At 37.1% G+C, this 18,736-nt stretch overlaps 1 protein-coding gene across 15 annotated transcripts in view; it reads right to left on the bottom strand.

The window, feature by feature from the left end:
* Nucleotides 1-18,736, bottom strand: part of apc (APC regulator of WNT signaling pathway) — a 204,572-nt gene that overhangs the window by 75,800 nt on the left and 110,036 nt on the right. For 13 of the 15 annotated variants that reach the window (XM_073068354.1, XM_073068361.1, XM_073068348.1 and 10 more), the window contains one exon: nt 2,527-2,617. The exons of the other annotated variants lie outside the window; for them this stretch is intronic. In XM_073068354.1, coding sequence (XP_072924455.1) covers nt 2,527-2,617 — 91 coding nt within the window. The remainder of the gene's footprint in view (nt 1-2,526; nt 2,618-18,736) is intronic. 15 annotated transcript variants of the gene reach the window in all.

The raw sequence follows: 18,736 nt of genomic DNA, 5'->3' as shown, positions 1-18,736 counted from the left end.
CCTAAATAGGCTCCAAACCACAAGATGTGTAGACATGGAAAATAACACTGGTGCTACGTAAATCTCTGATAAAGACGATTTGTGATACGAGGGAAATTATTTCACGTTTATTTTCCTTTTCAATAACAGTACTATCCTTGATGCTTTCAACATAATAAATCTGGAGTAAATTAGATCTGGCATATTAATAAGCAGTTTATGAACCCTTTATAATTACCTGTTTTCTGCATTAATTACTCATAAAATGTGGTCTGATCTTCATCTGAGTCACAATAATAGAGAAACACAATTGGCCTGAACTAATATCACACAATTAATTGTACTTTTCATGTCTTTATTGAACACATTGTTTAATCATTCACTGTCCAGGCTGGAAAATTTAATAACTGGTAGAGCCTCCTTAGTACCAATAACCTTCAGCAAACATTTCCTGTAGCTGCTGATCAGACTTGCACAATATTGAGGAGGAATTTTAGACCATTCCTCCATACAAAATTGTTTCAGTTCATCAATATTTTTGTGATACTTTGCGGGAGCAGCCCTCTTCAGGTCATGCTACAACATCTCAATTAGGTTAAGGTCTAGACTCTGACTTGGCCATTCCAAAACACAAATTTTCTTCTTTTTAAACCATTCTGTTGATCAACTCTTGTGCTTCGAATCATTGTCTTGTTGCATCATCTAACTTCTATTAAGCTTCAGGTGACAGACCACTACCCTGACATTCTCATGTAAAATGTCTTGATACAATTTCAAATTGATTGTTTCCTCAACAATTGCTAAACAAACCCTAAGGCAGCAAAGCAGCCCCAAACTCTGATGCTCCTTCCCCCATGCTTCACAGTTGGTATGAGGTGTTGGTGTGCAGTGCCAAAAAGATCTTCTGCCAAAAAGTTTAACTTTTGTCTCATCTGTTCACAGAACATTGTCCCAGAAACATTGTGGAACATCCAAGTGGTCTTTTGCAAATATTACATGCACAGCAATGTTTTTTTTTGGAGAGCAGTGGTTTCATCCATGGTGTCCTTCCATTCTTATTAAGTGTTTTTCTTATAGAGGACACATGATCAGAGATATTAGCAAGTTCTAGAGATTTCTGCGGGTCTTTTGTTATTATCCTTGGGTTCTTTTTCACCTTCTTCAGCACTGTATGTTGTGCTCTTGGTGTGATCTCTGCAGGATGCCCACTCCTATGGAAAGTAGCAACAGTACTGAGTTTCCTCCATTTGCAGACAATTTCTCTTACTGCGGTCTGACAAGCACTCAGGTCTTTAGAAATGCTTCTGTAGTTTTTTCCAGCTTCATGCATCTCTACAATTCTCCAAAAGCTGTTTTGATTGAGGCATGGTACATATAAACAGATCTTTCTTGATAAGAGCAGACTCGTCAGTAACCTGACTGTATGTTTTTTTTATATGTAGGGCGTGGTACCTCTACAACCCACATCTCCAATCTCATCTCATTGATTGGAACACCTGACTCCAAATAGCTTTTGTAGAAGGCATTACCTAAGAGGTTCACATACTTTTTTGAACTTGACTGACTGTTTAAATGGTGTACTCAGTATCGATGAGAAAAAAGTATAATTGTTTATGTGGTATTAGTTTAGGCAGATTTGGTTTGTCTATTATTGTGACTTAGATGAAGATCAGACCACATTTTACGAGAAATTAACGCAAAAAAAGGTAATTGCAAAGAGTTCATGAACTTTTTCTTGCAACTGTACCTAGTTGTAAAAGGCATGATAAATGGCCTGATCTCCAAGGATTTCTGCTGCCACTGAAATACAAAGACGAAGCCATAGTGGTGTTCGAGCACAAAATGGCAGGAGAGGGTCAACCTCAGGAAGGACAAGGATGTGAGGCTCAAATTTGATGAATCCTATTCTCATCTGAACTGCCAGATTTTCCCCCAAACTAAGACTAAAAAAATTAGAGGTTAAAAGGATTTAAGGAGCTGCTAAGTAACAGCAGGTCCAGTTGCTAGACAGATAAATTTTACAAGAGCAAGTTTGCAAAGGGGGTACGATAGAGAAGCTAATAAAAATTTGCCTTATAGCAACACCTGCACTGCAAGCTTTGCTATTTAGTGCATTCTAGTTCTGCAGGACATGATGCAGATAGAAACAGTCAAGCAACAAGAAGTAATAATTAGCTGACGTTTCTGAAAATTGAAAAATCTTGATGCACCTTCCAGCTGTTTAAAGCTCAAATTCTCCCCTTTCCCCATTATTAATATAAACAAATCACTCAAAACCAAGCTTGGAATACTTCTACATTCATTAAAGTATTTGCTACACTCCGACTGAAAATGCAAAATAAAAAAACTGTCAGGCACCTCAAAACCTGTAGATATCCAAACATAACTGATGATTCCAGATTAAAAAACCTGATGAGTTGCTCAGAGCATTTCAAAATGAATCTGAAAATACCACCAATGCTTTCTTTATAATACTGAAGCCATATGTTTCAGTGATATGAAACCAAAACTGCAGTAAAATGGGAGTGTATGTGCTACGAGACTTACCTTTTAGTCGTTCTAGTAGATCAATCTGTCCAGCAGAAGCCAGAGCCAGAGCTTCATCTTCAATGCTACCCTGCAGTTGCTTCAGGACTTCCTGCAGCACGAAGTGAAGCACAATCAGAATGGCTATAAACATAACAAAACCCAACGTACAAGATAGGCTGCACACTGCACAGCAGCCATACACTGGAGCCTCCAACTGCACACTACACCGGCAAGAGGAGTTGCAACAGAACTCATTTGTGGCCTCCTCATGTTTCTACTTCCAGAGGGAACAGAGGTTAAATCTAGAACCAACAATTCATATATAGTGCATCAGCACTTGAAGATGATCTTCACTGCTTTGGCTGCTACTAATTTATCTATAAATTTAGTTACAATTTGAACTGGCCATACTGCTACTGTACCAATACTTCCAGTTCCTTTATATAATGCTACACTGTGTTCTGATTCTTTCCTTAATTACCCATAAATTGTTATGTGAGGTGAAGGAAAAAATAATCCTAATACATTTCTGGCAAAATACATACCCAAAATACAAGCAACAACCTACTGAAGGAACTCAGCAGGTTAAGCAGTTTCTGTGGGGGAGGGGAAAAGAAGGAGTTCTCAACATTTCAGGTTCTTCCCCTGCTTCTAACACCAACCCCCCCTCCCCCCCATCCCCACAGGTACTGCTGAAACCTCTGAGCTCCTTCAGCTGATTGATTGCTGCTCCACATTCCAGCATTTGCAGTCTCTTGGGTCGCTGTCTGACAGAAATACAATTCATTTACAGCTGAAAATAATCAAACAGGCTGTTGGATTACTGTTTTTGTATCAAGAGAATGAGGATACAAATGGGTGAAAAGCCCTACTTAGACCACACCGGAGTACTGTGAATAAATCTGCGTACCAAACTCTGAGAAACATATCAATCAGGATTGAGCACAGGGGTGTTCCTACTGGACTAGCACCTCAATGAGTATAACATTACCATAATCTAGGTTCAGTGTGATGCGATGAAAATTTTCAAGACATTAAGAGAAATGAGTTCCATTTTAAGGAAGATCAGAATCAGGGTCATTGCATAAAGAATAAGGAAACACATCTACTTGCAAAGAGTGGTAGAAGTTTGGAATTCTTCTTGGATATTAAAAGGATTGACAAGATATGAAGTACATGCATTGGGGCAGTGAGCCGTATCTCAAATAACAGTGAGTCGGAGTACACGAAGGATATAGAGAGTCTGGTGACATAGTGTCATGACAACAAACTTTTGCTCAATGGTAGCAAAACAAAAGAGCTACTCACTGATTGCAGGAAATAGTGTCGTGCACATGCTCCTGTCTACATCAACAGTGCTGAGGCTGAGGGTTCCATGCTCCCAGGAGTAAACACCAATTCCCCATTTTGGTCCAAACATATACGTGCCATGGCTAAAAAAATTCACCAATACCTTGACCTCCTCAAGAAGCTAATGAAATTTGTCATTTCCCCTTTAACCCTCACCAATTTTTATCAATGCACCATACAACACATTCATCTGAATCCATCATGACTTAGTACGGCAACTGCTCTGAAAGCAGGTGACATGGCAGTGTAGCAGTTAACACAGCTTATTACAGCTCAGGTCGAAGTTCAATTCTGACATAATATGGAAGGAGTCTGTACGTCCTCTGTGTGGAATGCACGAGTTTTCTCCGGATGCTCCAGTTTCCATCCACAATCCAAAGACCATTGTGAACTGTAGATCATTGTAAACCTTCCTGAAATTAAACTGGGGTTAAATCAGGGGTTGCTGGGCACCGTGGCTCAAAGGGTCGGAAGGGCCTATTCCATGCCGTACCACAATAAGTAAATAAACAAACAAACAAGCAAGACTGCAAGAAACTGCAGAGAGTCGTGGACACAGCTCAGCACATCATGGAAGCCAGCTTCCCCTCCATGAATTCAGTCTACACTTCTTGCTGCCCCAGGAAAGAAGCCAACTTAATGACACATCCCACCCACCCTGGACATTCTCTTTTCTACCACCCTCCCACTTCCATCAGCAGAAGACACAAAAGCCTGAGGGGATCTACCACTAGACTCACCAAAGACAGCTTCTATCTTGCTGATTCAGGCTGTTGAACAGTCCCTTAGTATGGTAAAATGGTCTTATTATACTAGGAGACCTTACTATCTTCTTTTTGTGACCTTGCACCTTAATTTTTTGCCTGCAGTGCACTTTCTGTAACTTTATTCTGCATTGTTACCTTATATAGTACTACCTCTATGCACTGTTGCAATGAAATTATCTTTATGGACGTATGAAAGACAAGTTTTTCACTGTACTTTGGTTCTTGTGACAACTACAAACCAATTCAATCCAATACTCTGATGAAAGATCATCCATGATTTAATGGATGAGAGTGTGTGTGATGATCTGCAAAGATTACCCATTTCCATTTCTTACATTCTTGTGACAGAGCAAAAACAAGCTTTGTATCACACCGGAGAACAAAAATTTATTTATGGATACTTACGTTAAATTCATATCTTAACTACATGCAATACTCAAGAAAGTTGGTTTCTTAATAAATCAAAGGAGATGCTTTTTCCCAAAAGCCACTTTCAGCAACAAAAGCTACTTTGATTCAAGGCTCATCATTTACAGGATTGACAATAATATAATTTGTTCTAAAACACCAACATAAGAAGGGCTGTTGGAAAGTGATGCTTAAACAGCACTTCTGCAATTAATCTGATTTGTAGGATATTAGGAAACCTCTCCATTACTCTTTTGCCAATGCTTGAAGATGAAATATTTGAAGCATACATTGTAAAGCTTTCTTCTTTCAGACTTCAGGATGTCCCAAAGGACTTTACAGCCAATTTGTGCAGAACAAGCACAAACACACAGCAATTTGAGGATTAAATTTTGACAGAATACAAAAGATAATTCCTGTTTTTCCTCTCCATATTGTGTATCTCTCACCTGCCCTGGGAGACCAGCCAAGGCCATGGATTAGCTTCCCATCTACAAGATTCACTCCCTACAGATGTCCCATTGAATTATGAATTTCAATTGGATAACCACTGGCATTCAACAAGTTACCATAAAAGATGGACTTATTGTGGCAAATATGCAACATCAGAATTAATTTTTGAATGGAAAGAAAAATTACAAAATTTTCTGTGCAGAGGAACCTATGAATTCCTTCTTTGATATATTCAATGACTTAGCCTCTATTATGTTCTGTAATAAGGAAGTCTTACAACCATCAGGGAGGAGGTACAGGAGCCTAAAGATACAATGTTGTAGGAACAGCTTCTTCCTTCCACTATCAGATTTCAGAACAGTCCATGAACCTGTGTTAACTATCTCACTAGCTTTGTTCTCCTTTTGCACTATATGTTTTATTGTAATTTATATTATTTTTAACGTATTGCGCTGTACCGCTGCTGCAAAACAACAAATTTCACGACATATGTCAGTAATAATAAACCTGATGCTAAACCCCCATCCAGGGAAGACATCCAGCCTTTCCAGTCATGTCAGAATTTGTATTTACATTTCAAGAGAGTCCTCTACTTTCTCGAAACTCTAGTGAATGCCAGGCTACATGTCCCAATCTTTCTTATGACAGTCTTGCATCCAAGGAACCATACTGGTGTACTTTTGTTTGTATTCTCTCTATCCAAATGTATTCCTACCTAGAAAGTAGATCAAAATTGCACACAATATTGATGATGTAGTCTCACGAAGGCCCCATATAATCACAGTGACACACCTTTGCTTCCATACTCAAAACCACTCACAATACAGGCTAACATATCATTTGCCCTTTTCAATGGCTGCTGCATTTGCATCCATGATTTCAGTAACTGGTATATTTAAGTCACCCATATCATTTGCATGTGGGTATCTCACAGCTTCTCACCATTTCTATAATACTGCACCTTTGTTTTCCTCCCAAAGTGGAAAACTTCACTTATCCAGGTTATATTGTATTTATCATATATTCACCCATCAATTGCTATTAGTATATTTGCATCTTCCTCATCTCTTCATCCCAAACAGATTGCATCATCAGCTCACTTAAAAATAATATATTGAATGATACCTCACTGGGCATTGCCTGCCACTGCAAGACCCACTTACTTCTACTCTCTGTTCTCTAGTTGTAAGACTGTAAGACCATAAGATATAGGAGCAGATGCTGGCCATTCGGCCCATCAAGTCTGCTCTGCCATTCAATCATGGGCTGATCCAATTCTTCAAGTAATCCCAACTCCCCTGCCTTCTCCTCATACCTTTTGATGCTCTGGCTAATCAAGAGCCTATCTATCTCTGCCTTAAATACACCCAATGACTTGGCCTCCACAGCCGCTCATGGCAACAATTTCCACAGATTTACCACCCTCTGACTAAAGTAATTTCTCCACATCTCTGTTCTAAATGGACGTCTTTCAATCCTGAAGTCGTGCCCTCTTGTCCTAGACTCCCCTATCATGGGAAATAACTGCTATATTTAATCTGTTCAGGCCTTTTAACATTTGGAATGTTTCTATGAGTTGCCCCCTCATTCTCCTGAACTCCAGGGAATACAGCCGAAGAGCTGCCGGATGTTCCTCACCCTTTCATTTCTGGAATCATTCTTCTGAATCTTCTCTGAATCTTCTCCGATGTCAGTACATCCTTTCTAAAATAAGGAGCTCAAAACTGCACACAATACGTCAAGTGTGGTCTCAAAAGTGCCTTATAGAGCCTCAGCAATTACACGTGATTGAGTACCTGATTGTCAGACAGATGAAGTGATTTGAGGGACAAACCTGACCATCTAACAAACACAACACAGTAGAGTCCAATTAATTGGGGAGCCACTTATTTGGAACTCTTAACCAAAACTAATCATGAAAAGAGATGGGAATCCCTTCATTTATTTGAGACTATACCACTTAATTAGGCAGGAGGATTGTTGCCAAACAGTTTCGAATGAGCATCAGTTCTGTGCACTTTTGTGGCCATTAGATACTACACTGTGCTTAGGGTGATCAGTTTTTAAATGGCGTCAGTTGTGTAAGTTTGTGTTCAAAAAGCAGTGATTTTTGTCACTGATAGTTCATGAGAAGTAAGCAATAAGAAAATTTGGAACTGTTTTGCTCACTGTGCATTTTGCATTAAGGCTTGGAGATGCCAGAAACAGCCGGGAATAAAAATGAAACAATTTCATGATTTCAACAAGTTAGAAATTACGAAGAATTTGAAGGTTATTAACAATCATCTTCAATGTTACAATGAAAATGAAGATCTGGAGGATGTAATAGTCTAAAGCAAGTGGGAATAAAAGGACCCTTTTCTGATTGGCTGCCAGTGACTAGTGGTGTTCCACAGGGGCCGGTGTTGGGACTACTTCTTATGCTGTATATCAATAAGTTAGATGATGGAATAGATGGCTTTGTTTCAAGTTTACAGAGATGATACCAAGATTGGCGGAAGGTCAGGTACTGTTGAGGAAACTGGAAGGCTGCAGAAGGACTTAGACAAGTTAGGATAGTGCAAGAACGTGGCAAATGAAATATAATGTTTGGAAAAACAAGGTCATGCACTTTGGCAGAAGGAATAAACGTGCAGACTATTTTCTAAACAAGGAGTCAATCTAAAAATCTGAGATGCAAAGATACTTGGGAGTCCTTGTGCTGAATACCCTAAAGGTTAATTTGCAGATAGAGTCGATGGTGAGGAAGGTAAATGCAGTGTTAGCATTCATTTCAAGAGGTCTAGAATATAAGAGCAGGGATGAGATGCTGAGGCTTTATAAAGCTCCGGTGAGGCCACACTTTTGAGTATTGTGAACAGTTTTGGGCTCCTTATCTAAGAAAAGATGTGCTGGCATTGGAGACAGTTCAGAGGAGGATCACAAGGATGATTCTGGAAATGAAAGGGTTATCATACGAGGAATGTTTGATGGCTCTGGGCCTGTACTCGCTGGAATTTGGAAGGATGAGGGGGATCTCACTGAAATCTTTCAAATGTTGAAAGCCTAGACAGAGTAGATGTGGAAAGGATGTTTCCCATGGTAGGGGACTCTAGGACAAGAAGGCACAGCCTCAGGATAGAGGGGCATCCATTTAAGACAGAGATGCAGAGAAATTTCTTTAGCCAGAGGGTAGTGAATTTGTGGAACTTGTTACCACAGGCAGCTGTGGAGTCCAGGTCTTTGGGTGCATTTAACGCAGAGAGTGGTAAGTTCTTGATTGGCATGGCACCAAACGTTACGGGGAGAAGGCTGGGAGAGGCTAGGACTGAGGCAGAGGGAAAAAAGAATCAGCCATGTCTGAATGGTGGAACAGACACAATGGGCTGAATGGCCTAATTCTGCTCCTAGGTCTTATTGCATAAGTATTGCATGAAGGCAGTCTATTATTTACACTAGGTGTCTGTGTTGATTTTGCTCATTTACAGTCAATTAAATGAACACTGCAGGTGAATTCCTCCATCAGTAACCATTAAGAACTATTACATTATTTTATAGTATTCCAGAGGTATCAAGTGTTCTAATTTATTTTATATTTCATTTAAATACTTAAAATGTTAGCTAAATGGTAGTTTGTCTTTTTTATATACCTTTTAACTATTTCTATAAAAATTTGCTTAATTGGGCCAATATTTACTGGTCCAGATGTATCCCAATCAACCAGAATATACCGTATATGTTTTGCAGCATTGATTTTCCTCGCTAGAATTGCACACTAGTGAAGCTTTGATTTGAGATATTCTATCCCCTTCTCAGAGCCTGCTGTATCTGATCAGTACTATTACCAAACGGTGGAAGAGTGAACTACAAGGTTGGAATGTGTGCAACACACACAAACTGCTGGAGGAACTCAGCAGGCCAGGCAGTGTCTATGGAAAAGAGTAAACAGTCAACGTTTTGGGCCGAGACCCTTCATCAGGCTGGAACATGCGATTGTCCGAAACTGTTAAATCAATGCCAAGTCCCGAAGGATGTCTGAAAACTTAGAACCAGGGCATGATGCTTAAATGGTTCATCTGAGACTAAGATGAGGTGAACATTTTTCCTCTCTTGGAACTACCTATCACTCACTGATGAGACTTTAGAAAAGTTTCTGCAGGCAAACCGTAATGCTGATTTCAAATTACAATCAGATCTGCTATCGTCCTTATTAAATAGGCCTGAAGAACTGAGTGGTCCACACTGGCTCCTAAATTGTATGTTTGTTTGTAATGTACCTTTCTTCTTTTATACTCTATAACTTTTATTTAAAGGATAGGATTTCATTTGGTTTGCCAACTATTTTCTCAGCAGAGTCAATTTGAAAAATTTATGCATGAAGGCACACAGCTCCCTTTCTTTCAGCACACCATTCAAAACCATGCTATCTAATCAATGTTATCTTTGTTTTTTCTGACAAAATACATCATTTCGCAGTTCCTTATTAAATTTCACTTACCCAAACTCCCAGCTAATTCCTCCAGTTGTAATATCATCTTCTCTGTTTACCATGTTTTCAAGTTTGGTGCAATTTGCAAATCCAAGCCATTATATTGGAACACTACTGCCTCAACTAACAACCAACCATTTCTAAAAGTTCTCGGTTTTGTCCTTGAGCCAGTCTTTTATACATGCTGATTCTTATTTCTTATTTCATGGTCTTGATTTTGTTGAGCAGCCTTTCATCCAGAACTCTGCTAAATGCATCCCAAGACGACCCTGCTCCTCGAAGTGCATGACTAGAGGTCCCTAATAATCTAATGCAGAATATGGTGACTATCAACATTCACAAAATTATTAGTCAAGCCACAAAATACATGAACAAGGAGTGTATGTTAGAATGAATAAATTATCAGTTAAAGTGCTGTACACGGTTCTTGGTCCCAATGCAAAATTGCAACCTTAAATGTTGATAATTCCTTTGCTCCCACGGATGCTGCTTGATTTGTTGAGTTCATCCAACAGACTGTTTGCTACTCCAATTCCTTTTCTTTCTTTTTCAATCTTTTTATTAGTATTAAAAATATTATGAACAAAATACAGTTAATATATTAATAAAGGGATTACAAACATACAAATTCCCATTACACATGAAGGAATACATAAGCAATGAATACAGTATAAATAAGTTTTCCCAAAACATGAACCATATAGTATATATATGAACAAGGTAAATCTAGATATTTCATAATATATAATATATAAAAAACAGAAAAAGAAAAAAAATATATGCAAAGTTACTAACCTACTAATCTAATATCTAAGGAAAAAAAAGAAAGCATAAAAAGAAAAAAAAACTAAAGAAAAAGAGAGAAAAAAAAGGGCTGTTTATAGTGTCTCACAAGAATACATAAACATCAATGTTGTCAACTCCGATCCTCTCAACATACATACAATTAAAGCTGAAAAAACCAATAAGCTTGGCACAGGGCCATATTACATCATATGAAAATATTGAATAAATGGTCTCCATATCTTTTCAAATTTAATAGAAGTATCAAATACAGCACTTCTAATTTTTTCTAAATTTAGACATAACATAGTTTGAGAAAGCCAATGAAATACCGTGGGAGGATTAATTTCCTTCCAATTCAACAAAATAGATCTTCCAGCCATCAAAGTGAGAAAAGCAATCATTCGACAGGCGGAAGGAGATAAATGGAGTGAGTCCATCATCGGTAAACCAAAAATTGCGGTAATAGGATGGGGTTGTAAAATCGATGTTCAGTACCGCAGAGATAATATCAAAAATATCTTTCCAATATTTTTTCAAAAGCGGACATGACCAAAACATATGAGTTAAAGACGCGATTTCTAATTGACATCTGTCACAAATAGGGTTTATATAAGAATAAAAATGAGCTAATATATCCTTGGACATATGGGCCCTATGTACAACCTTAAATTGTATTAATGAATGTTTGGCACATATAGATGATGTATTAACTAACTGAAGAATTCTATCCCAATTCTCAATAGGAATAATAAGATTGAGCTCTCTTTCCCAATCATTTTTGGTCTTATCAAAGGGCACTGAACGTATCTTCATAATTATATTATAAAGTTTTGATATAAGCCCTTTTTGAAAAGGGTTTAATTCAAACAAACTCTCCAAAATATCTTTAGACACAACATTTGGAAATGTAGGAAGTACCGTACTTAAAAAATGCCTAACCTGTAAGTATCTAAAAAAATGAAATCTAGGCAAATTATATTTATTAGATAATTGCTCAAAAGACATAAAACAATTGTCCAAAAATAAGTTGGAAAATCTTAATAAACCCTTAAGTTTTCCAAGCCGAAAAAACTTGATCTATAATTGAGGGGTGGAAAAAACAATTAGCTACAATAGGGCTATTTAAAACAAATTGAGTCAACCCGAAAAATTTCCGAAATTGAAACCATATACGTAAGGTATATTTAACTATCGGGTTGTCAATTCGTTTTGGCAATTTAGAAAGAGCAAAAGGGAGAGATGTCCCTAAAATAGAACCCAGAGCATAACCTGATACCAATTTAGTTTCCAAACTCACCCAATGAGGGCCAAAAGGACCATCCCATTCTTTCAACCAACATAACAAATATCTAATATTAACTGCCAAATAATAAAATCTGAAATTGGGTAATGCCAACCCACCTTCCTTCTTTATCTTCTGTAAGTATGTTTTACCTAACCTGGGATTTTTATTCTGCCATATATATGAGGAAATTTTTGAATCAACATTAGTAAAAAAGGATTTCGGAATAAAAATTGGTACCGCTTGAAAAATATATAAAAACTTAGGTAAAATAACCATCTTAATAGCATTAATCCTACCTATCAGAGATAAAGATAATGGTGACCACTTAGTAAACAAGCCTTTAATCTGATCAATTAAGGGTAGAAAATTAAACCCAAATAATTCTTTATGGTTTTTTGTGATTTTAATCCCTAAGTAAGTAAAAGAATCATTAACTAATTTAAAAGGTAAAATACCATAGCTTGGGACCTGTCTATTCAAAGGAAACAATTCACTCTTATTAAGATTTAACTTATACCCAGAAAACTCACTAAATTGAGCCAACAATGATAAGACTGCTGGAATAGATTTCTCAGGGTTAGAGATGAATAATAATAAATCATCTGCGTACAAAGATACCTTATGAATATCTGTTCCACGATTAATACCCAAAATATCCTGTGATTCTCTGATGGCAATTGCCAAAGGTTCTAAAGCGATGTTAAATAGTAATGGACTAAGAGGACAACCTTGTCTAGTGCCCCGAAATAAATGAAAAAATGGAGATCTTTGATTATTAGTAAACACTGAGGCTACTGGAGTTTGATAAATCAGTTTAATCCAAGAAATAAAGGTCGGACTGAAATTAAACTTCTCCAGCACATAAAATAAGTAAGGCCATTCAACTCTATCAAATGCTTTCTCCGCATCTAATGAAATAACACATTCTGAAGTGTTATGTGAAGGAGTATAAACAATATTCAGTAATCTCCTAACATTGAAAAAAGAATAGCGATTTTTAATAAAACCGGTTTGGTCTTCCAAAATAATTTGGGGTAATACCTTCTCCAACCTGGAAGCCAGTAACTTGGAAAAGATCTTAGAATCCACATTCAATAAAGATATTGGTCTATAAGATGCACAGTCAGTAGGATCTTTATCTTTCTTCAGTATTAAGGAAATGGAAGCTCTATAAAAAGATTGTGGCAAATTCCCCAATCTAATTGCTTCTTCAAAAACCTTGCATAGCCAAGGAGAGAGAGTAGCAGAAAAACATTTAAAAAATTCTACTGTATACCCATCTGGACCTGGTGCTTTCCCAGAATTCATTGAGGAAATAACCCCTTTAATTTCCGCATCTGTGAACGGAGTATCTAATACTGAAAGATCATCGGATGATAATTTTGGAAAATTCAATTTCCCAAGAAAATCACACATGGTATTATGATCCTGAGGGAATTCAGATTGATACAGGGAGGTATAAAAGTCTTGAAAAGACTTATTTATCTCATCATGGTTAACTGTCAAATCCCCATTCTGCTGACGAACCTTAGTGATTTGACGTTTAACCCAAACATTCTTCAGCTGACTAGCTAACAGTTTTCCCGATTTATCACTATGTATATAGAAATCAGATCTGGTTTTCATTAATTGATTTTCAATCGGAGATGTAAGTAATAAACTATGTTCCATTTGGAGTTCAACCCTCTGTTTGTAAAGCTCCCTACTAGGAGTAGTCGAATATTTCTTGTCAATCTCTTTAATTTTATCAACCAATAAAAGAGTTTCCTTCTTAATGCGTTTTCTCAGACCAACAGAGTAAGAGATAATCTGTCCACGTATATACGCTTTAAAGGTGTCCCAAAGTATTCCGCAAGAAATATCTTCCGTGGAATTAGTTGAAAAGAAGAAATCGATCTGCTCCTTCATGAATTTAATAAAGTCCGGCTCTTGCAATAAGGTAGAGTCAAATCACCATTGTCTAGCACTTAAAGCTGTATCCGTAAAATTAATAGAAAGTTTTAATGGAGCATGGTCAGAAATAGCTATAATATCATAATTACAACCAATTACCGATGGAACAAAACAAGAGTCAATAAAAAAATAATCAATTCTCAAATAGGAGTGATAAACATATGAGAAAAAGGAAAACTCCTTATCATTAGGATGACGAAATCTCCAGATATCAAAAACTCCATTATCAGTCAAAAAGGAGTTAATACGTGGCCGACTTATTGGGTAAAGTCTGAATAGATGTAGATTTGTCCATCAAAGGATTTAGACAACAATTAAAGTCACCCCCCACCCATTATTAACTTATATTCATTTAAATTAGGTAAAGAAGTAAATAAGGACTTAAAAAAGTCAGCACAATCCACATTTGGAGCATAAACATTAACCATAGCAACCTTTTTATTACAAAGTAAACCCGTAATTAACAAAAATCTACCATTCGGATCCGAAAGGATATCATGTTGAACAAATGCAATAGAGGAGTCAATAAAAATTGAAACTCCCTTAACTTTGGCATTCGAATTCGAATGATACTGTTGACCCCGCCAAGACCTAAAAAAGCGATATATGTCCTCCTTCCTCACATGAGTTTCTTGTACAAAAATGATATGAGCAATAAGTCTTTGGAATACTTTGAAAATCTTCTTTCGTTTAATTGGATGGTTTAAACCATTAGTATTCCAAGACACAAAGTTAATGGTTTGAGCCATGGTTCTAAAGTCATCCCTTTGGTATAGAAAAGGTTAACCATATTATAAACTCATGCACCCGGAAGAGGAACAAAAATAAAGAGCGGACCCGGAAGTGACGACATCGTAGACATATTTGTAGTTCAAGAACAGCCCGAGTGAAAAAACTAAAACAAATTGATAAAAGAAAAATAAAAAAGGAAAACAGACCAACCCCCACCCCCACATGAAAAAGAAAAAAAGCCAAAATATGGCTAAAAAAAGGAAAAAATTAGACTAAATCTACCCCCATATCAGCGGCAGACCACTCCGTGTTTAAAGGATATATGAAAAAAAACCACCCCAACTTTAAGAATTATAATCGCAATACTAAAATCTACGCTTCTTAATATGCTTAGTTGTAAAAAAAAAGAGTATAATCACTAAAAGTTTATAAATCAGGTTATAACCCAAACAAATCAAGAAGTATTTAAACTATGATAAGCGATGCATTATAGGAAGAAGACGAAAAAAGAAACAATAACGCCATCTTAAACAAAACCAAGAATATTTTGCAAAAAACTACCATCTTGATAATAAAAAAAAATTCCCTTCGAAAGGTTAAAAATATACCTTCAAGGGAACAAAAATAGTAGTCAAAAATATAGTATAGTGGTTAAGGTGTATGAGACAGAGCGATTAATATAACGAAAGCACACTTTAACTTAAATATGAAGTATAGGATAACCCTACACCAATAGTCAGAGACTAACCCTGGTTTAAGGAATCGAAAACCATCTTTCACGATCAGAATCACTCATTTATTAGAGAGTAGTGTCTATATCAGTAGGGAAGTTCTCCTCCAAATACTTTTTCGCTTCAAAAGTAGAAAGGAAAACCTGGCGAGGAGCGTTTGGCGGGGGGATCCTGAGCTTCGCCGGGTATAAGAGCGCAGGTTTTAGATTTTTCTCATAACATTCAGACATCAGAGGTTTAAAAAGAAGCCTTTTCTTCATAATTTCAGAACTAAAATCTTCCACCAAACGGAAATAGTAATTTTGAAATTTAATCATCCCAGCCCTCCGAGCCTCACGAATGAGTTGTTCTTTGTCGTGTACGTAGTGAAACCGGACAATTACCACCGGGGGTTTGGCTGAAGCACTCGATGAACGACTCCAAATTCTATGTGCTCGGTCAAGTACTGGGGGGTTCTCTGGAAAGACCGACGGAAACGCATCTTTTAAAAATTGAGCAAAATATTTCGAAGGATCGCCTTTTTCTATGCCATCTGGGAGACCAAGTATGCGTAGGTTCTGTCTTCTGGACCGATTCTCCAAATCGACACTCTTGGCTTTAAGTGTTTCCACCAGTTTAATGGTCGAAATTAAATCCTGTTGCAATTTTTCAATTGTCAAATCTCGTTTCCGAGCTTCTTCTTGCAGAGACGCGATAAGAACTTGTTGCTGGTTAATTACTGAATCCGTCTTAACCATATAATCTTGAAAAGCCTTTATATCTTGATTAAAAGCTTGATGTTGTTCATCAAATTTTCTATCCAAAACCTCCATAAACAATTCATAAGTTAACTCAGTGCGTTGCGGTTGAGCTTGCTTCTTCCCATTACCGTTCGGGTTACGCCCCGGTTCTCGTCCTTTGGATCTAAGAGCCATTTCTGTTTGCATATCTTCAAGAATTCACAATAAAATCTTAACGATAAGCCCGAGAAAGTAGCAAGAATCTTTTGGTGTAGGTAACAATAAGTTGAATAAGGGTGATCAAAGGTTAAAAAAAGTAAAGGTTATGGAGCGGATCTGAAACAGTACTCACTCCATGAGCGTCTCCCGCTGACCTCACTCCAATTCCAGTACCTGCAATTTCTTAAGTTTCCAATTCTAACTGAGTGAAAGGTCCTTACCAGCTTATGAATGGCCATGTTATAAATCGCCTATAGATACAAGTGAGCATTTAGGAGAACAGTGAAATGGACTTGCCAGGTGCAACAGTGTGCAGACATCTTTTGCCATGTGGAGACATTTCCAGCTTGCAAACTGTTCAGCCTGGGGTGGACCTGTATATAAAATTATAACATGTCTGACTGAATAAGGGAGAAGGGTTAGGATAAAGACTTTTGTCCCCCAACAAGATTGTGGTTGACGCTTTGGAAATCTTTGTCCAAAAGGGTAGAAGTAGAAACCTCATCTCATCTAAATATTGCCTATATGTACAGTTCATACAAGCTATAAAAGAAGAGGTGGAAAGTGCACTGTGAATGGAATTATTAACCAGTGTTGGCATGATGAATTGAACAGATTTCTTCTGGGCTGCAAATTTCCCAAGAATCACTTTGAAAGGGTGGGATCAGATAATATCACACATAGGATTTTGCAAAATACCAATAACTGTACAATCTTAAAATACATCATCTGAAGTATCATTCAACAGGTACATGACACAATCACAATAAGGGTTGAACCGTTCCAAAGTACTTACTCAAGCAGTTTATTAACTGACAATAAATATAAGTAAACTATTTAAAACTTTTAATCATACCAATGACTTTCCAATTGTGTTTTCCAGAATTGTTTCATATTCCCTTCCTCTAACAGTGAAATGCCAGACTACCACAGTGAGTTAGCATAACTTCCATTGATTTTAAAGCCATTTCCTAAGGTGGAAACCAAACCAGAACATTTTCCTGTTTGAACATGTTTTTACATTGAGGCTCTCCACAGGTCAGGGTCGATCATGGATATTACATTCTAGCTGTCTACCTGATGCACAAGCCAGGGTAGTAGGACATGGACAGCAAGCTTTTGCCCATGCACCAGGTTCCCCTTCCCCATACAGGTGAAAAATCCAAAGGATTTTACGTTGAGCCCTAGAGAAATGCTTGAAAGCTTTGTCTATTTAAGGAATATCAATGTAAGCTTTGTTATAAAATATATATATTTTTTACCAACTTTGTTAATATATAAAAGCTCCACATCATTAAAATTTCAATAAACAAACCACCACAATTCTACCTGAGACACATGCTGGGGAAAAGCCAATTGAAGTTTATTATAGGGTGGTGACACTTCTTTTGTCATGTTAGTTTTACTATATTCCCCTTGAAGTCAGCAGAACTGTTTTATTTCTCGGCTCAGTAAATGTGTTGAAAAACATTAGTGTTACCCAGAGACTAATCATACAGGAAGCCAAGAATTTTATTCCAGTTTCATGGTAGGATATGAAATCAGAAAGACAGATTGAGAATACAGGCTAGCAAAGTGCAAATGCCGAACACAAAGCAACTGGCTGAATAAAATAGCTGTAATTATTTATATTTGCACACAAGTGAGGCTCCATGCAGAGGGAAATTTAAGTGTCTTTGGAGTCCTGATGTGGGGCCAAGATTTACTGGAGAAATGGAGTATAAATGGCGAGTGACCAAACATGGTTTGTAACTTTTTTTCCCCAAAAACTTTATTCATTGTTTTACTGCAAGTGTTATGTACCAAATATATTTTTAATGAGCTTCTCTTTTTAGGTTTCGAACATGATTTTAGGATTTCACTTTTGTTTTTACAGAGATGGACAAATAAATGTACAATTGGAGTATTTAACACAAACCAGGAAGTTCATAGCAACAAATATTTTAAAAGGATAGGTCTAATAATAGCTAGATTAACAGAGAGATCAGGAAAATACTTACTGGTTATTTTGTGTCTCAAAGTTCAAAATAAAATTTATTATCAGAGTACATACATGTCATCACATACAACCCTGAGATTCTTTTTCCTTCAGGTATACTTAGCAAATCGTATAACAGTAACTGTAAGCAGGATCAATGAACAACAAACTGTGCAAATGCAAATATAAATAAAAAGCAATAAATAACGAGCATGAAACAAGATAAAGAGTCCCTAAAGTAAGAACATTGGTTGTGGGAACTCCAGAAACAGAATGAGTGTAGTTATCTCCTTTTGTTCAAGAGCCTGATGGTTGAGGGGTAGTGACTGTTCTTGAACCTGGTGGTATGAGCCCTGAGGCTCTTATACCTTCTACCTGA

Source organism: Hemitrygon akajei, chromosome 2 (genome assembly GCF_048418815.1).
Source record: "Hemitrygon akajei chromosome 2, sHemAka1.3, whole genome shotgun sequence".
Classification (NCBI taxonomy): Eukaryota; Metazoa; Chordata; class Chondrichthyes; order Myliobatiformes; family Dasyatidae; genus Hemitrygon; species Hemitrygon akajei.
Note: the sequence above shows the minus strand (reverse complement) of the source record. Positions and strands in the feature narration are given on the sequence as shown.